The sequence below is a fragment of the Pogona vitticeps genome, chromosome 8 (genome assembly GCF_051106095.1).
Source record: "Pogona vitticeps strain Pit_001003342236 chromosome 8, PviZW2.1, whole genome shotgun sequence".
Classification (NCBI taxonomy): Eukaryota; Metazoa; Chordata; class Lepidosauria; order Squamata; family Agamidae; genus Pogona; species Pogona vitticeps.
This window is the reverse complement of record NC_135790.1, coordinates 28,152,253-28,176,452: the sequence shown is the minus strand read 5'-3', so window position 1 is coordinate 28,176,452 and position 24,200 is coordinate 28,152,253. Positions and strand designations below refer to the sequence as shown.

Here is a 24,200-nt window from a genome sequence, read left to right as displayed (position 1 = left end):
TAAGTTACCTTGGGACCTTCTTCAGGAAAAAAGTGGGGCAGAAATGTTTTAAATAAGTAATTAAAATAAGCGGAGTCTAGTGCTCTTAGTTGCCACAAGCCACTGAAGTCCACCACTGACTGCATGCTTATGGCAATGATGGCTATCAGATATTGTGAGCTACCAATGACCTTTCCAACTGATTCCTTAATAACTAGGCTTAAAGAATTGCAAGGTTCCCAAAACCTTGTATTGCTTGCTGCCAATTCCCTCTGCACTCCCTTTTAATTGCAAAACGTCCTGTGAGGACTTTGCCCGGCCAGGCTGACCTCCCCACACCTCTTGACATATTTCAAGAAGCCTTCAGATGGGCTGGGGAGTCAACTCTCTGACTTCCACCCCTATTTGAGCCACAGGGTGCTGAACACCCCCTTTAGCCAAACCTCAGACTCTTGTTGAACTTCAGCAAACCTTCCATTTATGATAACAACGATTCCTATAACCTGTCTCTTGCAGCACAATAATCCTAATAGGTAACTAATTAAATGAGGACACGCAGGGCTGCCTTACACAGCAAATCTTCTTCAGGCAACAGCAGCTAGTTCAAGACTTCACACATTATTAGAATGTTCTCCATTTGCCTACTAATTACATCTTCTAATAACTGTAAATATTGTTGTCATTAAGTTCTCAGGGCAGCCAAATGAGGGTCAGTCAAAGCAAAGGGGCCCTGTTAGCATCTGGTGAAGTTTTTCACTGCGTTAGTCTCATTCACCATGTACCAAAACAAGAAAGACAAGAAGAGAGGTCCTTTCTGTGCTTCTGCGTGTTGCTTTTCCAACTAAGAGAAAACGGACTCTTGAGCTTTGTTCTAGCGTGATTGTTCATGGGTTATAACCCAGGTCCTCAGCTTCATGGAAGAGAACCTTAAAGCTTCTGGTGTATGGGCTGATGGGAGGAGGTGGGAACAAGAAAAGTTTCGATACAGAAGGCAACAATCCCATTCTTAACTGCTTTCTCTGGAGACATTTCAAAGAGAGTCCTTGGCATGAGGAAACGGGTCACCTTTGGAGAAAGGCAGGTTCAGAGGGACAAGAACACTACTTGATGGTGGCAACATCAAGTGGCATGTTGAATGTGTACATGGCCCATGGGACCACCATACCCCTGACAAGAGACCAAAACAGAAATAGAGTATCATGCGCACAAGCAGGTCTTTTCCCGCTGCCTTTTTAATATATGTCAATGCCCATTTTGCCTGATTTTGTCTGTTCTGACTGCTGACAGTAGTACACCAAGAGCACAAGCAGAAAAGGAGCTTTGCCATCACCTGTCAAGAGCAGGTGATTTCTACCTTCTCGAGACTGAAGGTAGGCATCCTTCAGTCTCGAGAGACTATGGCAACGTGCTCTGAATGTCTTGGAACATTGAACCCAGGACCCACACAATATAAAGCACAGACTCCTCCACCTTTGGTCTATTGAACTCTCATCATGCAAGACCTTGTCTGGTGTGCAAATCAGGGATCATGTGCAGCTGTGAGCCCCCTATCACCACTGCATGTAAGGAGGCCTTTTGATCGCCATACACTGAACTGCCCTGTCCGTTGTGAACTGGTGGGCCAACTCACTGGATTGGCAGAGCTTTGTCATTCATTTCCTGTGATGTGATCAGACAGATCTCTCGGTCGCATTTAGTCTGCAGGAGCCATTAGCATATACACCGAACATTGCCAGAGGAGAGAAAGGGCATTTGGCGCATTATGAGAATTCATTATTAACACTAAGAATTGACAAACAGAAGGAAAGCTATATGCCTTTCTGGATGTGCCCTAAGTTATTACAAAGGCTCTGAACTGCTAAATAGCTCAGTGGTTTATGCATCTGGCTACAGAGCCAGAGGTTGAGAGTTCGATTCCCCACTGGGCCTCCTTGGGAGGAGCCGGACCCGATGATCCATAGGGTCCCTCCCAGCTCTGCATTTCCAAGGGGCAGGATTGCAACCACATTTCACATTTTCTCTACAACCTACATTTGAACCTGTAAGCAAGTTAAAAACATGTTTAGGAGTCATCTGGCCTTTCTCACCAGATTACTCCTAATCATGTTCAAACCCACCCATAAGCTCAAACATAGGTTGCAGAGAAAATATGACATGCCATAGAAATGTTCCCCCTAGAAGAAGAAGGAGAAGGAGAAGGAGAAGGAGAAGGAGAAGAAGAAGAAGAAGGAGTAGGAGAAGGAGAAGGAGAAGGAGAAGGAGAAGGAGAAGGAGAAGGAGAAGGAGAAGGAGAAGGAGAAACGGTGTTGTGCCTCATCTGTAAGTGGTAAGACTGCACAAACAGATGACAAAGTTAGACATGATAGAGTGGCAAAATTTGTGCACTGGTCATGAGGCAAAAAAAAAAAATGACTTGCCAACCTCCAAAACCCATGGAAACATCAGGTAGAGAAGGTGTCAGAAAATGAGGAAGTCAAGATCTTGTGGGATTTCCAGATCCAAACGAATAGAACACCTTTAACATAACACACCAGACGTAGTAGTAATAAGAATGAAGAAATATCTGGATAATTGATGTTGTGATGAGCAGTAGCAGAAGCAGAAATAGTATTGTCTCTTTTCATGAATTCATCCTTAAAACACTGGTCCTCTTCTTATTTCTTTCACTCGTTCCCCCATCTTATTTGCGAGTTCCCTGCCCCAGGAAAGACACAACTGTACTCACTGTTGCTTATCTCTTCCTCATTCTCTCCTCCCCCTCCTCTCATTTTCTAGCCGGCTCACCCTTTCCCTTCCACCTAAATATCTGGGGGAGGCAGGCACATGGAAAACCCATGTTTGTGATTAGCCCATTCAGAAAATGTAAATGCAGTTGCTTTCATCTTCGGTGCTGTGTGGCGTATCCGGGAGTGATGGGAGAGAGAAAGCTTGACAAGATGGAAAGCCATAAGAAAACAAGGGTGCCATCACAGTGGGTTGCCCTGAAGAAGCTCAGTGATATTTTCTGAAGCAGTTCTGGGAAAGAATGACGCTGTGTTGATCCACAGGAATGAAATGCATGTCCAGATCTCAAGGTGGGCCACATTTTTCTTTAGATCAACCGTGATTGCACAAAATATCCAAGGTCTTCATCAAGTGAGATGCTTTTAAAAAGAAAATATGAGGAGCAGAATCTTTTTCTTTTTTGCCTTTGTTAATTGTAATTGCACATTCCTACATGGATCTCGAAACTGTTCATGGTCTGGTTGTTGGAATACAGTACTTTGCTTCATGAATGAGGTTGCAAAAGCTGGTTGTCTTGTGTTTGTGCTTCATGGTTCCAGCAGCAGGAGATGGCTTTGATTGCTGAAGGTCTGGTCCAAATGCAGTTTCCGGCACAGTAAGGGAGTTCTTGGACTCTGGATAAGATTTAGTAGCGATGTCTGATGTGTTCCTAACTTCCATACTGGTTTCTCTTTGAAGCCGAAAGGATGTTATAGATGTATCTAGATGTTAGGTCAAATGAGACCTTGTGTTGAACCAACAGGGGCAGGACTAGCTAAAACGATGCACGATATGGAGAAAGCAGAAAAGGCACAGATATGGAGAGACATTCAGGCCAAGCAGACATTGAGAAAGACCATTTAGTAATACGGACCATGCTGGTTAGAGAACGCTAGCTGAAGAAGTAAATTTTGCAAGCTCTGATGTCCACTAGGTTAGGTAAAGGTTCCCCTTGACATTTAGTCCAGTTGTGTCTGACTCTAGGGTGCGGTGCTCATCCCCGTCTCCAAGCTGTAGAGCCAGTGTTTTGTCCATAGACAGTTTCCGTGGTCACGTGGCCAGCGCGACTAGACACGGAACACCGTGACCTTCCCACCGTGGTGGTACCTATTTATCTACTTGCATTTACATGCTTTTGAATTGCTAGGTTGGCAAGAGTGCACTAAGTTAGTTGGTGGTAAATGGGAAGGTGAGGCTTTCCTGGAGGAAGTTAGAGGAATCCTTCTTATTTAGAAGAAGTCTCTCTGTGGATATGGAGTAACCGGGTGTCATGTGTGTGTGTATATATCTCCCTTTGTGCTCTGCTCTTCAGCTCCTTGCAGGCACCTGTTTGGCAAGTGGGAAGCTCTGGATCTCATTCAGCAGTCTTTCTGCATGTGTGAAGCGAGTTCCCTGAGAAATTATTCCAATGGAAAAGATTTGTATATTGCTACCAGGGACTGAGAAAAGTTCCTTTTTTGGACTGCAATTGCTGGAATGCTTAAAAATGGAACTTTTACCAAGCTTTTGGTACTGCTGTAACAGAGATTCACATCTGCGAGGGCCACATATTGTGGCAATAGCAGTGACACCAGTAAACCTTTTTATCCTGCTTTTTTCCCCCTGCTGCTCACATTAGCTCACAAAAGGAATTAATGATCCATGGGGGCACATCCAGTATTCAGGCCATGTTGCAAAGGAAGCAATTGCATGAAGGAGGGGTGGTTAAAATCATTAAAAGCACAAGTGAGATGAACTATGACAAACCCGTCAGGAAAGGGGTTTGATGCCACCGGCAGCCAATTGCTTTGCAAACCAGCTCCACATGAAACAGGATCACTGCAGATTATGGAGAGACCGACTTTGGCAGCCAGCACCAATGAGGATAAAGACCTTTATGCTAGCCCTCAGTTTGGTAACAGTTTTTACTCCTGTCCCCAAATTGCACCAGATCCAGGAATCACAGAACTGTTCCTCAGTATCCCATCATGCAAAAAAGCAGACAATCAATTTCCTCTCTCCCTAGGGCCTCATAAAATGCTTTTACAGTTGGACTGGAGCATTTTAAGCCACAATTAACTCAAATTGGCTGCTTGATCCTTCCCCCACACACACACACACTTTCCTTCCTGAACTCCACATCACTTGTAAAACAATTAAATCTTTTTTCCTGTTTTCCCCCCAATTAGTTTTGTTCTCAAATGAGGGACTCAAAGTCTACATTGCCTTTCCTATGCAAATGAGGGAAAATGCAAATGACAGCGAAGCCAAGGATTTACAGCCCAAGCAAACTCTAACAAAGTCCAGCTGTTTTAGGCGGTACCTTCCAAGCTGCTGTTTTGATGTCGCAGGAAGAACGGTCAGCCTCTGAAGTCTACTCCACTGCCCACCTCACATGTCCTCATGAGTGGAAGGGAGAGAGACAATTTTAATTGCCTTAAGGTGAAGGAAGGGAGGGCATTCGTACAGAAGCACCCTCACGTTGTTGAAATCACCTGTGTTTTTGCCCTTGCCAAGATTTCGTCTGAAGAAGAGACTTTGAAATACATTTGCAAAATAAGCTGGCTACACACAACATTATCTACTAATGTCTCGAGCTTGTTTCTCTTTTGAAAGCATTTTAGAAATCTTTCTTTTGAACGGGTTATGGGTTAGTGGGAATAATTGTACACACAGTGCTTTTAGACACATAAACACAGACACACACACACACACACACACACACACACACACACACACACACACACACACACAAATAAAAGAGCAGAAAGACAGACAGTGAAGACAGAGTTCCACAAATCAGGAAGAGAATCATTTGGCAGGTAAAAGGCCTGTTATGAAGTATCTTTAAATGTTTCATTTGCTCTCATGTTTTTGTTGTGGTTGACAATGAGATGGTTGCATTAGTATATAAGCAGCATGCTTCATACGCATCAACAATTAGGGGATATGTTGAGAGCTCTCTGTCCTCCAAGGAAAAAGTTATTGCATCTCACGGGAGGTGAAGGGCTGTGATGCAGACAACCGAAGAAACAGCATGTTGTGAACTTCGGGAAGTGGGGCAGTGGCAAGATGGAAGCTGCCTAGAGGTGGACGCCCTTCCTAGGAGGGCTTCTGGCCTTCATTAAATGCAGAGTATTTTTTTCTAGATATGGGTATCAGAGGATAGGCCATGCCAAGGTCTCCCCCTTTTCAAGGGAACTTCTGCCCCAAGTCTGATGCAGGGGTAAGGAACTATAAGAAGGAAGGAAATCAAGGACTTTTAATTTGCAATGCCTGGACACCCATCTCTGAATCAGGCAGAAAGACCACCTCTTCGCTGCCTTCTCCCCTTGAGAGATGCATTGGAATCCTCTTTAAATTAGACGGGGAAAGTCCCTCATTTTGAACCCCAATTAACAAATGCAATTTTACACACATTGGCACTGTCTCTTTGGTGGGAAGGGAGGGATACATGTCCTCTGTTTTGGTCCTGTGTTGAGTGGCCATCCTCGACCTTTCCTTGATGTAGGGCACCAAAACCAGATGCCCTGTTACATTGCTGGCGTACGTTTGCCTCCACTTCTGCTCTGCTTGCGTATCCCCCCCCCCCCCGTCAAGCCGATATTACAGAAGCAGCATAAGATTTCCATAAAATGTCATCGTACAAAAAGGCTGCCATTGTAAGAAAAACATATCTGGGTCACCCTGTCCCTGGAGCTTCTTGGCACTTAGAAAAGTGGAGACAGCTAAACAATCAGGTAGAACACATGTAAAGTAGGATGCACATCTAAGGAGTCTTCAGTGTGCATCTTGTCTCATCTGGGTAGGCGGCTGTATTGGATACAGAACCGCTGGAGAACTCAATGGTTGAGGTCTCTGGCAGTGGAGCGGGAGGTCAGGAGTTCGATTTTCCACTGGGCCTCGATGACCTAGAGGGTCCCTTCCAGCTCTGTATTTTAAGATGATGCTGATTTGGGGGTTAAATCTGCAAAGACAGAGTTACCTTGCTAATCTTAGCATTAATTATCCAGAGTTCATTGGAGATCCTTTCTGTGCCATACCTTTTGTTGAATAGTCCCTGCATGCCATAACCCGAAGCAGCTCTGATATATATTTACCAGCCAGTCCCCTCTCCAGTCGCCAATGCCTGGCCTGTCGGCAGCCCCAAGGAGACGCGTCCCTGGACAGAGGCCTGCTTCTCCCACCGCAGAGCATCATAGGAAGTGCCAGCCTCCCTTCTAGACGACGACCTCCTTTGAGGCTCAACCCTCTCCTTCCGGTTTCCCCCTTCAAGTGCCTGCCTTGTGCAGATTTGGAACTGTTGCATCTGTTGGGCTGGTGTGGATAGGAGTAGAATTCTGGGGTCAACAGCAGAAACAAAAAACGCTTCCTTCTGGAATTTTCACTGGAAAGTTTCTTTGAGACAAATCAACTCTCGTTAACAACCAAACCTGAGAGAAACTGGAACGGGGATAAAAACGCCGTTTATTAATTTTTTAAAATTTTCAACACCATCAAAAAACTGGTGTGAGGCTTTTTTAAATAATTGCAACCAACTGAGAGGGTGTCAGAGCACATTTCGGGCACAGCCTGAGTGCCCAACCTTGGCATATCATTTAGCTCATGATTCGTTCTGCATGCCTCATGCAGACGTGGCTCGGATTCTGGATTATTGCCTTTCACAAAAATCTCAGAAAGAACTGTCCAACATGGAGGACACACCAGCCATGTTTGGTTTAAAAAAGGACTGGTCTTTCTTATCGTATCTTTTTTTCCCTTTTCCCTTTTCTTTAGATCTTAACTTCAGCAAAGAGCCTGTTTCTTAGCACTTTTTAAACTGCTGTCAGCTATTGCTATTATTGATTCGTGTTCTTTTTACTGGGCTTTATGAGCTACAGCAAACTGCCCTGGAATTGTTTAATTGGAGGAAATTGTTTTTTTTTAAAAAAGGAAGTCAGCTTTCTTCCAAATCAATGCTCTTGGGACAATTTTTTTCATTTGTTCCTTCACTGGCTTTCTTGTCCCATGGATGGGGCTAAAATGAATTCCCTGAGGGAGAAGCGCCAAACTGGTGGCCCAAACAGATTGTGAGAAAATAAGCAGCCCCAGAATTCCACAAGCAGCAAACTGGGGTGATTGCCTGCATGGCATCACTTCCGGATGATTTTTTTAAAAAAATGTGTCCCCTTTGAACATTTATACCCCACCTTTCTGCTTTCACAACCGATGCTCAAGGCAGAAAGGAGGCTGAGCAGCGAGACTCTGAAAGGTGAAGGAAGCCCCCTTTAAAAAGCCAAGCATTCACCTTCCGCCGATTTTAAAAAGCAGCCCACGTCACAAAAGGTGTTTTTCATATTCTGCTGTTTGAAAAGACTTTGCTTTCTGGGTCTTTGCTTGTTCTTTTTTTTTTTTTTTTTTAATATCCCAATGATTAATCTCTGTAAGCTTCTTTTGCTCTTTTCACAATACCACCCAAGGATAAAAATAATAATCAATAACCACAAACTGCAGAAAGCTTTTAAATTCCAGACGGCTGTGGAATTTAACATCGAGATGCTGTACGGTGTCTATTCTATGTTGGTTAGGAATGCTGTTCTCGTTTTCCTAATACGCTGCTTTTGCTTCCCTCTTACCTGAGATCTTTGCTGTGCAGAGGAATACCCTGTCCCATAATGAAGTTGGAATGTTTGCTCCACTGGGTTGTCTTAACCCTGCTAGCTCTTCCTGGGAGTCGCATCTTGACTTCCCATAATGAAAAACATTACTGTTCCCATCTGACGTCCATCTCGGAAAGAGTATCCACTCCCCAACTCTGGGAGGGAAGGTTTTTCATGAATATATGGAGCCCTGCTAATGACTTTTTGGAATTAACTGGAGCCGACACGAGTGAATATTAAATTTCCAGTGAAGGAGGCAGGACAAGAGCGGGGGGGGGGGGGAGAGAAATCCAGTTCCATTGTTTTGCTGCTTGTGATATATTAATATCCAGCCTGCAGAAGTACCGACTTAGCAAGAATAAGCTATGTAAGTGGCTGTTATTATAACCCTGCCCTGCCCTGTCAAGTCTGTAGCTCCAGGGAATGAATGGACACTGCAAACAAAACTGTTTGCAAGTATTTGTTTCTAAAAAAGGTTATTTGGGATCCGGAAATGCTCGAGTCTGTATAATGCAGCACGCAAGACAACATTGAATCATCCCCCCAGACCAACTGTTCCTATTAGCCTGCAGTGCTTGCTATTGACTTGTAGCATTTCCTATTTGGCCATTTAAAACATTTGTCAATGTGTATTTATTAAGACACTCCTCTAGAGTTTTAGAAGTTAAATCTCTGAAGCAGGAGTAACTGCGGGGGGGGGGGGGGTTATATAAATCTGTAGCAATGGGGGAAATGTTACCTCTGTTACCATTGCATGAATGCTCCTCCCTCCCACATAGGATTCTGGCCTAAAATAATGATTATGGGCTAGGTTTTCTTGAAAGGCAGCCTGCTGCGATGGATACAATGGGCTCAGTTCACTTGCCAGTCCTAACTCCTGTTGAATGTATGGGCCCTTGGAAATCATTGTCATCCATCACAAGTGTTTCTCAGCTAATTCTCTAGACAGCAGAAAAGCTAACAAAATATCAGTTCCATGGGGTGGATCCTGAGTAGAATTTACACAGGATAAAGGGTCGTGAATTTCCTGGGGAAAACCAAGACAACTTCTGTTCTGGTGGTAAGAGTTTAAGATTCCAAGGGTAGTCAGGGTCCTGAAACAGCATCATCCACAGCTGGATGGAGAAAGCACGTTGCATGCAGAAGCCACCAGGCTGAAGCCCTTCCATCTCCAGGTTAAGAATGAGAGAGGTTAGAACCTTTTCTTTCTGCCTTTGTTCACAAGAAGTCAGGTAGACAATACTGGGCTTATAGGAGCAAACAATTTGATTTCACATATGACCTCCTTCTTTGCCCTAGTGTCCTATTCTCTGCTAAGGGCCACAGAGACTTAAAACAAATACAACCTTCCCGTTACGCGCAACTCCAGAACTGTTCCTGTTGGACGACTCCACGACACAAAGTCATCTTCCAGGGGAGCCGATAAAGAAAAACCTTAATCCACTGAATTTATTTTGTGCAGGAGCCGAAAGTACATCTGCCTTAGCTCTGTACCTTGAACAGATTCCCTGTCGCCTGAGGGACCTGCCCTCTTTGAAGCAGGCCTTTGAAACGATCGCCATGAAAGGGCAAAAAATTGCTTCTCTTGCACTCAAGGCCCCTTTGGTGGGTTAACGAAGCCAGGACGTTGGAAGCCCAGGAACGTGGCCGTTAGGATACAGGCAGCCCACAGATCTTAATTACACCTCCTGGTCTTAATGAGCTGAATGAAGACAAAGGCTGAAGCCGTGTCTACAGTTCCTTTGGCTCACACCCAAATCCTGGTATTGTTCACACATTGAACTGGGTACACCAGGGAGGGCAACGAACCCCATCTTCTGTCTGAGGCAAAAAGAGAAGATGGATCCTTGAGATAATGAGGAAGACCCCACTGTTTTGCTTCTTAAGCCTTACCTGGCATTGAAGGTTTGAGGTTATATGCAAATAATTCCATGAGAATGTTGCGTTTAGGGGAGATAATTGACTATATCTGTAAATAATTTTTTTCTATCCCTTGGTTGTTTAGTATTTACAGACAAACCGGAATCACTTGTTCATCTAGAGTTGGCGATATCTGTCCTGGCCTCTCTAGGAGGACCTTCACGGCTTTGTGGTCCGTGGGCGTCATTTAACAGGCAATCGTGTGTGTAATTTGGTGGTCAATTGGCAGCCTTTTCTCTTCCTCACCCTGGCACAAGAGTAAACCAGGCAGGTTTGTTGTGCCAGTGCATGTTTTTGGACAGCTGGCAACTCTAGACTGAAAGACAGACACTGGGGTTATGGGGCTGACCCCAATGGAGGTTGCGGGTGGTAGAATCTAGTGCATGCTTACTCAGGAGTTAGTCCTATTGTTCAACAAGGATTCCAGCTAAGAGTGCATGGGATTTAAGTCTTAATCAGTTTTGACCTGCTACAAATCCATCTGGTGTGATGTGGCATGGCGTGTGTGTCAGAGAGAGAGAGAGAAAGAAAGAGAAGGGGAGAGAGACTGCAAGACAAGATGAAAGATCCTCAATTAGGGATGTGAACATTTTTTTGTTAAATTTCTCATTCTCAGTTGAGACATTCTGTTTCAACATGTTGAGACAGGCTGTCAAGATGTTGCTAACATTAGTGGGAGTTCTCACCTCTACCAGGAGAACGAGACCAGTGCCTTTCGTTTTCCTGCCTCAAGGCTTCCACTCTTTGTACAAAATGCCTCTACATAAACCTAGTGCATGTTTCCTGTGCAAAGCAAAACATCGGTACTCAAGAAACACTGGAGGACCATGTGGCAGATCAAAAAAGATGCAAGCAACCCATTCTAGACTTCTACCTATTGAAAAATATCCATGCTGCGAGTTAGCAGTGCAACTTGTGTATAACTGCCCCATCACACGATTCCCATAAAGCTGACAAATGCACAAACTCTAGTTGAGGATGCCAGAAAAGACCTCAGTGACTCACAGGCAAGGAAAAAAAATTCTTAACTGCCTTTAATTATGCTGCCCAAGAATGAGAACTCCTTTGAGAAACTCAAATCCCACTGCTTTGAACTCAGTGGGACCATTGTCTCTGTAAATGGCAACTTCTGAGCATTCTCTGATGCCAGGGAAGGGGAGATGTCATCCCTATTTTGTCTATCTTTTAAAGGTTTCTGGGAACATAAAAGGAATCTTGCTGGCATAGCATCCTGTTTCCAGTCTTGGCCAACCAGATGCTCACCAACTGGAGCATCGTTCTCTCATCTCCTCCTCCCACCTCCTGCCATCAAGCTATGAGCCAATGGAGAAAAAAGTGTCTGTTTTCCTGCACCTTTTAATGGGTTGGTGCCTGGGCCCTTTTTTCCAGATCAGTTTGAGCTATGGCAGGGCTGGGGGCCTCGTTATGCAGAACACAGACCCCTTGTTTAACACAATAGGTTGCCATTTCTGCAAGCTGCAGAACATTGAGGCTTATATAGTAACAGAACTCTTTGGATGGGTCTTGCTTGAAGGAACACTATTAGTCCCAAGTTAAAGAAGAAACCTCCTCTTGACTATTGGAAACAACAGGAGAGCAACAGAATAACCAAAGCGCTTCATAAGGCACCAGATGGGAGCTCCTATCTTGAGTGGAATCAGGAGGTCTCATATGGTCACCCCTGCCAGTTTGTGTCCTGTAAAGATGTGATCAGATGGCTAAAACAGACTTTGACAACAACAATATTTTAGAAATCTTTTGCAATTTCCAGTATAACCCACAGATTGGCTTTTAGAAGTCCTCTTAAGATGACTCAACACCTGTAGAATAACAAGGGAATACAAACTGGTAGTAGAGACAACAGAAAATCAATGTCCAGCCAAAAGATTACTTTCCGGCAGAACTTACTGCTTCAGGAAATCATGTTTTGTGTTAGGAAATTTGGATTTGCAGACCGGGGGCACTCTTGTCTCTTTTCACGTGACCTTAATGGATTGCCAAACCAGACTAACATGAAAATGCCTTTCAACAGGTTCTACATTTAGGCAGGGGGGAAAAAAATCAGATGCACACAAACACAGGGTTGGAGATCCCTGATTGGTCAGAGCATGTGTGAAAAAGATCAAGAAGGCCACAAACTAAGTGTGAGCCAATGACATAATAGAGAGACACTGTTTCCTTCAGTTTTTAGCAAAGAGAGGAGCTGCGACACAGAATGAAAAGGACAGGAGAGGCTTGTCTGACATCACAACCTCCTGCAAACATGCTCAACACACACCTTTTGATGCTCAGGCCCTCTTGAGGATTGCAACCTCAAGAGCAGAACTCCAAAGTCTTGATCTGCCTTCATGATCTTGCACGTTTGCCTGCAGATCAGCTTTCATAGTTGCCAAGGCTCCCCCCCTTTCACCCCAGTTTCAAGATCAAAGGTATCATCTTAAATTTCGTCTCCCACCTGACACCTCTCTCTACCCCCCAGGAAGTGGTTGATGAAAGCACAAACAATTTTTTAAGCTTGCAGTCCAGAACATCTCCCCAGATCACAGGACAGATTAGGAACAAGCACATTCTTCGGGGTTTCCTCCCCCCAAATCTTCTTTATGTTTGGGAGAATCTGACTTGAAAAGCCATCAATATCTCGCTCCCTCCCACTCCCGCTCTGTTAAGTCATCGCTCTGATTTTATAGACAGTTCTTTAGAAGAAGCTTGACAGGTGATGGTACCTATTCCAAGAATGACTATAGAAATACCCGGCCATTTTGCAAAAATCTGAATACAATAGAAAGAAAAATGCTACTTGAATGGAATAAAAGGAAGACTGCTGCTTTTTTTAAATCCTACTTTGTTTGAAATCAGGATAAGTTTCAAACTATCTAGGGCTATTCCAAACACTTTTAACAAAACCTGTTATATTACTCAAGGGACCTTTTCCAGCTGACCTATGTGACAATTCTCAACCTTTTTTTTTTGTTTTGTTTTTGGCCAAGGCCATAAAGACAATATAAAAGAAATATAGGTCAAATCAGGATTGTATAAGATGCATAACAAACTTTCTAAGGTGGTGTGTGAAGAATTGTTTCCAGTCTGTGGCCCCTCCTCAATGGTACTCATTGAGAATGGCTGACCTTCTGGGCCTTCAAGCTTAATTTCATATATTTGAGATATAAAGACAGATACAGCTATAGATCTATGACTTTCATAAAGAAACAGATCAGAAATAGACTAGTCCATTAGAGACATGAGAACAATCACTTTAGAGACCAGAAAGAATGAATAAAAGAGTGATTATTTAAGAATAAGACAGGAAACAACATGATGTGTTGCTATAATTCCAGGGAGGTCATTTTGAGGATAATATTGCCAAAAAGAATGGGTGAAATATTTTTCCCCACTTTGGAGTCATGGAATTCATATTCTATAAATGTCAGCAAACACAACTGATACACACATACCCTACAATCTTGCGCTGGGTTGGAGCTGATTGTTTCTTCAGCATCTTCTCTACTTTCCCATAGTATAGAGCAGCGGTTCCCAACCTGGGGTCATCCAGATGTCCTTGGACTAAAACTCCCAGAAATCCTAGCTGGCACAACAATTGGTGAAGGCTTCTGGGAGTTGTAGTCCAAGAACATCTGGGAACCCAAGACTGGGAAGCACTGCTCTAAGGGAACTCTTTTGAATCATGCTTCAGTATACCACACAGGGGTTTATCTGTGTCAAACCGGTGATGCAGATAAACCCTTGTGCACATGGACCCAAAGAAAATGGGAAACGCAACATTTCTTGTCTTTTTTATTACTATTGTTTTAAGGGAGCCACCTTTTTAGCGCTTGAGTTCAAGGGATCTGACTCATGTTATGGAACAAGAGCCGAGCACTTTCAGAGGGTGCAATTATCAAGAAACGAGCTGCTAGGGTTGATTAAATATTATGGCATCTGCACGTGGAGTTGTAAAAAGGTTTTCCTCCCTCTTTGGAGCCTCGCACACTACAAGCATTTTTGTGCACTTAAGGGGCTGGAGGCACAGAACTGTCCAAAATGAGCTGTGCACCAGAAGTAGCCCCCTTCCCTCCACATAATATACCTGGTGAAAGAAGAACAGATCAATCAAAAGGCAATAGAAATGGACTCTATATTGCTTGCTTGTACACCAGCCAGAGCAGTGTGAATTTACTCATCGGGAGGTATATACTACATTAAATAAATATACAAATAATAGGGTGCAGCTTCTAAAATCAGTTTGATGTAGAATATCCAGGCAAATTATGCATGTTGTCATAGGGTTAGGATACAAAGCAACTCAAGAGTTGTCTAGAGCAGGGTGATGAATCTTAGGCGCTTTGGATGTTTTGGAATAAAACCCCCACAGTACTTTGCCACTGGCAATACAGGCTAGGGATTCTGTGAGTTGGTCTAGATCGGTTGAGGTGTCTTGCTCCAAGAAAGAGCGACCAAGATGGTCTAAAACTCAAACCCTAGGAGAATGGTTAGTGGAGATGGGCATGTTTAACAACAAGAAGAAATAACTAGAGCGAGCTAGTTTTCTGCTACTCCAGGACCTAAATCAATGGATTTGAAAGAATGGTGAATCCAAAAACATAAGTGGGAGAATAGAATTCAGCAGTGGAACAGATTATATTGGAATATGGTGGACCTTCCTTTATTGTAGAGCTGTGGTTCCCAACCTTGGGTCCCCAGATGTTCTTGGACTAAAACTCCCGGAAACCTTCCTCACTAACTGTGATGGCCAGGATTTTTGGAAATTGTAGTCCAAGAACATCAGGGGAATCAAGGTTGGGAGCCCCTGTTGTAGGGGTTTAAAAAGAAGCTGGATGACCGTTTGCCAGGGATGTTTCAACTGTGGATTCCTCTGTGGCCAGGGGCTGAAGTAGTCAACTTTTGGCTTCCTTCCCAACTGCAGAATTTTATGCTTCTCTGATTAGAGAAGGGTACTCCAGAATCTACTGAAATGTTGCCAAGGAAGACTCACTGGATCAGTCCTCCGCTTGGAAGCGGTGCAGCGCTGCTCGCAAACAGGAGGCTGACTGTATTTACTCTGGGAGCCTTCTTTTTGCTTGATCGGCTCCTCTTTCCCAAAGGACCTCTCCACACCTTGAGAACCAGCTTGTCTGACGATACTGCAAAATACTGAAACATCCTTTGCAAGCAAAGGAGGGATGTATCGAGCGAGAAAGCAAACGCCCAGCTGGTATTTAATGGCCATGTTTTAATATTTAAGCTCCAACGATGTATAAATGTCAGGTCTAGCTACAGACTGTTTCTCGTTTGATCTAATAAAAGGGGCTTTGGTTCCCATGGCTTATCTTAAAAAGGTACTTTTCATAACCTTTGTCATCAGTCTATGTAGAAAATACAGGTTTATATGTATCCATGATGCACCTTCTGCTACTCGTTGGCCAACTATCTTGGCTGGAGAGCTCCATGGTTTAGATATCTAGTTGGGAGTTTGATTCCCCACTTCGCTGTGAGTACAGCCAGCTTATGTGGTCTTGGACAAGCTGCACACACCCAGGGTTTCCCCAGAAGAAGGGAATGGTCAACCACTTCAGAGTACTTTCTACCTAGAAGACCCTGGATCAATCTCCCTCCCTCTGACTTATATCCTCACTTGCCTCCTTCTTGTAGGCAAGGGGATTCATCTTGTTGCCTCGGAAGAGGGTGAGGTGTCTTGTCATGCTCTCCATAAGGGAAGGGAACCAGAGCATCTGTGTGCAAATTAAGTAATTTACCCCAATCATTCCTTGAGGCAAATAAGGCTTTGAACCAAATAATGGAATTTGCAGAAGGAGACAAGAAAGCCATTTTGTTGCACCAAAACCCTCCGGAATTTGTGCTTCATCTGTGCAAAGATGTGTATTGACCCAATATTGCAACAGATAAAGACTCAGTAAGTCAACAACCTCCATGAGTATGTGTATAACCAGATCAATATTGTCTAGGGGAAAGGGATGAGAGCAGCCATTTGGAGGTACACATCGATACACTGGCAGAGAGAGAGAGAGAGAGATTACAATTCTGAAAATCAGAATTCAGGAGCAGGGCAAAGCAGGACAGAGCAAAGGAGAGGAAGGAAAAGAAGAAAGAGCAGAGCAAATCTTCTCCTGCTTAGCAAAAATCTGAAACCCACCGCATTTCACCTCTGTCAGCTGGCGCAACCATCTCCAAAGATCAATTCAAAGGCCATTTCATATTGTAGTTTTGATACCTCGAAGGCGAACTATGCCACGTAAGGCACCAGACAGGAAATGCCCCATTGAGATTTATCACAGCTCGTCCCTGTCAAATAAGTTATGGGGAGAATTACTTGGACCTCTACCAAGCACTCTTCTGGATTATAGTTAGTGAACAGGGGCTGAAAAAATAATATCAGAGTTTCTTCCAGATATAGGATGTGCAACATGTCTTGTTTGGTGTTTGGACTCATAGAAGGCACAGAGACTGAAATTGGCAGAGCTTTCTCCAAAGTGGCCTCCCGGCTGTGGACTTCTCTGCTATGAGAGATCAGTATAACCTCCTCATTAACTTGGCCTTGGGAATTTTTCCAGAAATGGGGACCGGGAGAGTGGGGAAACTCTGATTAAAATGGGACTTTGTAAAAAAAATTGCTTTATTTTCTGCCCTTTGTCTAACTTCTGTGGCTGGGCAGTTTCTTCCCCCTGCTTTTTTAAAATCACTGCTCAGCTTTTTTTTTTTTTTGTACTATATCATTATATATATGTTTTGTTGCTCTTTTTAGTTTGTAAACTGGTGCTTAACATTAATATGAAAAAAATAACATATATATAGTTCATTAAAGAGATACATAACAGAGGAAGCAAAGCTTCAGCCACCTCCGTGTAGCTCTTTAAAAAATCTGAAAGATGAGGGTTTTTGAACTATTTTATCTTTACATCAACATTTTTCTTCTGAGAGACAGAGTGATCTACGGATATAAAAGATTACTTCCTAAATTCTCTGTTTTTTTTCCTTTGTCTTGTCTGGGTTTGATAAGATTCGTGATAAGGACTTTGCCAGCTCCTCTGAGCATCCTCTTCCCCAGGCGAGAGGCAGCCAAGGGTTTTCTCATTGAGGTCTCTGTGACGATGCATGGCCTTTAATAAGTATCACACACACCACCCATAAACACACACAGAGAGAAAGAACAATGGGTGACTGTTATAAGAGACATGAATATCTCCTCTCATGCTTCTAGTCTATAAAAGCCTTCAACAAATCAACAGACTTTGTCATTTGCCCATTTCTGTTCTTTGCTTAAAGCACTATTTGCATCGAAGCGCAATTTTGCTTAATTTGCACCCTTCCCCTGCAAAATCCTTCTTGGTTTCTTTTTTTCTCTTGTTGACTTTGCAATAACATATTTCATTTTCTCATTCACTTGTGATGAAAAGGCAAGTGATGACTTCCTTCTCTAGTTTTGGCCAGGAAGGATTTCTGCTGAACCATTAGCCACAGACAGAGGGTCCTACTGTAATAATCATTTCCCCTAGTGGGACATGTTGTTGCAACATGGCATGTTCCCATGTAATGTGAAGACTCTTTGATGCTTATCTTGTTTTGCCCAGGTACCAGCTTGTTCTGACTGTCAGCATGCTCTTTTCGGCAACAGCCGGGTTCTACCACATGAGTGGATTTACTACACTCTTTCACTTTTATGTATTTTTTAAAAGGCAATTTCCTGTCCGAGAGCACAGTAACATTCCCCCTTTTTTCTAATGCAATATACACTTGGTTTTTCGCATTTCTGGGGAATCCGATATATGTCCATTGTCTTCCCACTGGCCTTTCCCATTCCCCAGATCCTCAACTGAAGTCCAACTCCTAAGAATGATAGAACTCATTTCAGAAATGGCAACCCTGTGGTTTGCTGTAGCTTTTGGTTAATTCGTCTCTTGTGCATGAAAAAAATGTGCAGAGAGACACAGAGAGAAGTGGCTTGAATGTCCCATATCCATAACTCCATCCAGATTCTGGCTGGATTATGTTGACAGCTGTGTGCATGCGCACCCAAGCACTAGATATACACCACTTTAGCTATCAAAAAAACACAAAACCCCCCAAAAACCTTGATATGTACATTCTGTTCAGTATTTCAAAGTAGTGTTTGGTCAATTTGTACATGTGCAGTAATAATACAGAAGGCAAGGAACAGAAAAAAAAATGAATGGGTGGAACTAAAACTGGCATTAAATTATATGTGTGCACAGCAGCTTACAATGCTAAATTATACAAAGCACTGTACAAGTTTAAAGGATTAAAAAGAATGGCGGGTTGCTGATAGGTTGTTCCCACTTCAGAAAGAAGACTGAAAATTCCACAGTCTTGAAGAAACTTACACAAAGAGATTTTAGGAAGCCATGCCTTCCCTAATCTCTCATCCCCCCCCCTCCCAGCTCCAAAACAAAAACAGATCTGTTATTCCTTGTTGGGCAACTGTCCAGAACAGTTCTAAGTGCCCTCCATCTTCTGAAAAAGCTAGCAAAGCCATCGATGGAAGCTACGACCTGCATGCAAAGCATTCCTTTTGCCATTGCCCTCTCGTTTGTTCTGCAGCCCTACCCCTGGTTTGAAAGCGAGCACAGGATCTGAGTGGCCCAGAGATCCAATACCCCCCTTCATCTGTACAACCTCCAAAGTGGGGTAGGGGTCAGAACTGAGTGTCGTGTGGCCCCTTTCCATGCGCTTTCTCCAAAGGCAACAAGGGAACAGCAGCGGCAGTGTTGCTGAACACACCACCCCTCTCTCTCCTCTCCCCCTTTCCGCCCTCTGTGCACTGAATCATCAAAGCTAACATTTAATTAATTTGTGACACTTTGACAGTTTAGCAAAGAGACATTAGCAGTTGTGTCAAGCTGCCTTGATAATGCTGTCAGGCAGGCCCTTGGGGAGGCATCGGCTATTAAACTCATTTGCCACATATTTCCAAAATGTACTATGCAGTTTGTTCTCTGACAATTTGTTTTAAAAAAGCACACAAAGCAATCTCATAGTCTCTCCTGATTAACAAGAGAGCCTGCTATTTGGAAATGTTTTACTATCTTAATAACTCCACTTCCCATTTCCAAAATGCAAACGTACGTCTTAGCCTCATTGTTCACTTTGTTTTTCATAATGAGAAAGTGATCTCCTTTTTCCTTCTGCAGTTGCCAGGGGCTGGGGCTGGGGCATTCCGCCTGGTGCCTGATCAGTTTTTTGTTGTTGTTGGTGGTGGTGTTTCCCCTGCCCCCCCTCCCGGCTCACACTGAGAACATAAATCCTTGGTTTTGTCATCCTCAGAGGTGAGAACAAGGAGTTGGAAAAAGATGGGTGTCACTTCCGTGGTCTACCCGGCTATTTGCAGGGACGGAGCCTTGCAAATCACAGTTGGGTCTGACTTAAGTCACAGCAGCGACTTGATTCATAGGTTTGGGGGACGACTGCTGCAGAAGTTGGTAGTGAAGGTTACAGGTTTATTTAGACCGTTTTCACGGAAGTATCATGTCCAGATCAAAGGAATAAATCGCTCTCCTTTGGTCAGGCCTCATCTGGAGTGCCACACCCAGTCCCTGGCATCACACCATCTAGCAAGGAGGTCAACAAGCTGGCACCTACTCAGAGGAAGGCAACTAAGAGGGCAAAAGGTCTAGAAACCAAACCTCTGTGAGAAAGGCTTGAAGGATGCTCGTGCATTTAAACCAGGGGAAGTGGTGACTGAGAGGAGATATATCAGCCATCACCTAGTATCTGGAAGGCTGTCATGTTGGAGAAGATGGAGCAGGCCTTTTTCCTGTGGCTCTGGAGGATAGGAGCCAAACAGGAGGATTCAAATTACAAGGAAGGATACTCCCAGTAAAAGTCAGGAGAGAATTCATGACTTTGTCAGATGAAAAAGCTGCCTGGAAAACCTTTACTGAAGTTTTTAAAGCAGAGCTGGTGGCCACCAGACAAAGTTGCTTTATCTCTGGATTTTTTTTTTTTTTTTTTTTTGGCATTGACAGAAAGTTGGACCAGGTGGGGATTCCTTCACCTCTCCAGGCTTATGATTTGCTGTAGGCACTACATACAGCAAAGGCCCTGAGCTTCTCTCAGAAATGGACCTCCACCTTCTTTTATGGAGGGCCCTGAACCTACCACCCGGATACATGCACAACAGTGCCCACCAATTTGTTTTCTTGCACAGTGGAGGTCCAGAGGCACGCAAAATGTTTTAGCCCCCACGTTGGCACATCTGCCCAGTTTTTATTTTTTTAATACATTTTATTAGTTTTTCACTCTATCTACATTTAATGTGTGCTTGTCAAGCATCGTGTTACATGATCTGCTTACAGTTATTTGTTTTTTACATCTCAGTGTCTTCCCAATTGTCCCCCCCCCCCCCAAATTCCAGTTTTTACCAGTTTTACATACATCTCTGGCTAGAAGCTGAGTTTTTCTCATCTTCTGTCGAAAGAAACAGAGGAAGCTGCCAGAACTTGCTTCTTTTGTAATAAAAACCTTCATTAGGTGTAAACGGGAGAAACTGCTGAGGAAAGCAGCTACTACTAAATTATTCAGCTACCTTTGACAAAAGTTCTCTGTAGCTATTTCTCCCTCAATGATCACAATAAGTTCTATTTCCCTGGGTGGTATCGCTGGGTTTTAAAACCCTGGAGAAGAGGCTGCTGTTGGTTTTTCAGGGAGAATGCTGACGGTCTTTGTGGGTCATTAAACCAACCACAGCAAGAGGGGGATCATTCCAAAATGGTGGGTGGTGGCATCCAGCTGCTTGATGCCACCTGATAATAATGGGTTTGGGTACTTCTAACGTACAGTCAGAACCTAAGAGGGAGATAAGTAAAGCACACCCAAAATCTTCATACAAGGAGGCTGATGTTTTTAAGGTGAGAGGAGAGGATGCATATGTTCGCCACTGTATACCAACTATTTCGAAATCTTTTAGAATTTTGCTCATTAGCATGAGGAAAGTTTACTTTGTTCTGCTCAGCAAGCGGTTGAGACTTCTCACCTCCTCTTAACTAGTGTTCATTTTGGGCAGTTATCGAACAAGTGTGAACTCTTTAAAACGGTTGATGCCGAATCACATTGCGTGTGAGCAAATGCTAAACGGCCACCACAGGTCAGCTATCAAAGACCACCAAATCAACTGTCAAATGCCAAATATCCTAGTCCTGGACTGAAGAAATATTAGCCTCGCATCCAGTTGCTACTGGTAGTTTCTCTTTGATGTTTAAAAGAGCAATGCAGAGAGCCCTTTCATGTGCCGTATTTCCAACCATTTTGCTCTCCCCCCCCCACCTTTCTAGCTCCCAGGATTGGTAATACCCCCACAATAAGGCAACGTCACACTGTGGTGATTCAGTATAGCATGGATACTGAAGCAGCCACTTTTCTTTGGTGTTCTATGGAGAGCCAGCCTACTTAAATTTATTCATTATTGATTTATTTGTTACTTAAATTTGCATACCACCCCCCATTAGTGCCAAAGCATTACTCTGAGTGGTTTACTTAGAGGAGCTAAACCAGGATCTCTGGGGGCCCGGGGCCCAGTCTACTTGCCCAAGGTAGGAGATAAGAGTGGGCCTCGCGGAAACCTGTATCCATTATATACTCGTACTGTAGGCAGGCTGGGTCCTTGAAACTCTTGCTACAAGAGTTAAGCTCTTCCATTTAGGTTTGGAGACTTTTTCTTATAAATTGGTCAGGACACGTATTAAGAGGTGAAGTATCAGGAAAGCGTTTTCTGCCCTCAGGGAAATCAATACTTAGAGGCCCTAAAGTGTCAGAGTGGAATCCAAAGCTCCAGAATGCATGAGATGGCTTTAATGGACTTTTACCCAAAGGGCCGTAATAAAAACGGGTATTCCTTTCAAATTTTCTTCTCACATCATTTCCTTTGAAGTACCTCCCTCGCTGGCTGTTTCTCAAATTGCAACATTTCCTTTTGAATCTGCCTTGTCCGAGATGATGGACAGAGTTTAGCTGGAATCCTCTTTACCCTCTCTGTGTACGTTGGGTTTTTTGGGGGTGGGAGGTTGCCTAGAAAGCCCCCCAGCCCCTCTCTGTGCAATGAGAAGCCCTGTTCATTGCAACACAGTAATGTCTGGCTTCTGACACAGAGAGTAACACTTGGCCCATACTGCAGTATGGCACAGGCCAGGTAATTTGCTGCTCTTTTAATCAGGGCTGGTTGGGGGTTGGCCGCAAACCTGTACAACTGTTGAAGCTATCAATTCAATAAGGTTGTAGAGCTGCCTTCTGATACATCTTATTTGGCTCTCACGCTACTGCAACTGGCATGGGGATGGCAAAGCTGTATAAAGCTGAATGGCACAGGGGGAAAACCCCTAGACACTTGGAGAGCTGCTGAAGGTTCAGGGCACAAGGGAGATCTCAAGAGCACCTGTTTGGGTTTGGTTGAAAGCCAAAGCAGAATTCTTTGGCACGTGGCACTTCTTTCACAGAGCAACCAACTGCTACAAGGCAGCAGTATTACAAGCCAAGGCATTACAAACGTTGACAACCACCACCACCACCACCAGAAAGAATAACTTGGTTGATTTGATCCCCAAAGACACCAGGGGGAGGTCAGCTTTCAAGTCAAAAGAGAATTCCAGTGTCCAGGCACTTGGGAACATGGTTACACTCTATAGCAGTGGTTCCCAACCTTGGGTAACCCAGGTATTCTTGGACTACAACTCCCAGAAATCCTGGCCAACACAGCTAGTGCTGAAGACTTCTGGAAGTTGTAGTCCAAGAACATCTGGGTTACTCAAGGTTCTAGAACCAGTGGTTCCCAACCTTGGGTAACCCAGGTATTCTTGGACTACAACTCCCAGAAATCCTGGCCAACACAGCTAGTGCTGAAGACTTCTGGAAGTTGTAGTCCAAGAACATCTGGGTTACTCAAGGTTCTAGAACCAGTGGTTCCCAACCTTGGGTCCCCAGATGTTCTTGGACTACGGTTCCAAGAAACCCCGGCCAGCACAGCTTCCTGTTAGTCTGCGTGCAGGTGTCTAAAGAAATATGGCTTCCAATCCTTAAGGTTGCTGGTTTTGTTTTGTTCCAGTTGTTAGATGGTTTCAAAGTGTTTTGAACTGTTTAGCATCCATTAATAGGCTTATACCTTGCCTTGGCATCTGTTCAAACAGGATGATTTTGTATCTATCCAGGGGTTCCCACTGTGGTATACTGGGCAGAATAATGGATTGGGACTCAAATCTCCACTTGGCCATGGAAACTTATTGGGGGCAGTGGAACTGGTAAAAAAAACACTCTTTAACTATCTCATTTTGAGATATTTAAGTCTTATCAGGATCACTATAAGTTGATCCGAATGGCACAGAACGCACATCCCTCTCTCCCTATCTTGGAAAATGCTAACAAGGTTTTTAAAAATGTTATGGCAAGACTCAGCTTCTGCCTTCTCCGTCTGTTCCTAAAAATTGAAGCATCTTGTCAAAGTATTTTAAAAAATCCATTTTGCTACACATGTTCTCAGGACGTATCTTTACTCCATGGTCTCATGCTTCTGTAGCGTGTCTTGTGTTTTTCGGACATCCTTGCCTGATGTTTGTCTGTCTGCCTATCCTTCTTTTCTTTCCCCAAAACCATGCTGTGAAGCTCATCCCATGACAGGGCAGCTGAGGAAACGGTTATGATTGGATTGCTGAGGAGAAGTGAAGAGTGTTTCTGGAAATGTATTTTGTCAAGAGTTGGATAACGAGGGTGCTGGTGAAGGAGCTGGTGGCCTGTCTTGATTTATTATTTATGCAATAGTTTGAAAAGTCAATGGCACAGCTTAACCCTAACCCAAACATCTTTCAAACTGTTTTTGATGAGGATTTTGAAGGGATCCTTCCAAGCCTCTTTTGTAGGTAGTTTCACTTGCCATCTTCTTTGAAGGAGAAAATGCAACAGCATATG

At 43.8% G+C, this 24,200-nt stretch overlaps 1 protein-coding gene across 3 annotated transcripts in view; it reads left to right on the top strand.

The window, feature by feature from the left end:
• The window catches only part of DRD2 (dopamine receptor D2), a 45,666-nt gene that overhangs the window by 5,336 nt on the left and 16,130 nt on the right, over window positions 1–24,200 (top strand). The window contains exon 1 of one of the 3 annotated variants that reach the window (XM_072979332.2): window positions 2,873–3,053. The exons of 1 other annotated variant lie outside the window; for it this stretch is intronic. In XM_072979332.2, the coding sequence (XP_072835433.1) occupies window positions 3,029–3,053 (25 nt within the window). In that variant the 5' untranslated portion in view covers window positions 2,873–3,028. Of the gene's footprint in view, window positions 1–2,872; window positions 3,054–24,200 lie in introns of those variants that run through there. One more of the 3 variants, XM_072979333.2, reaches the window with a different exon arrangement.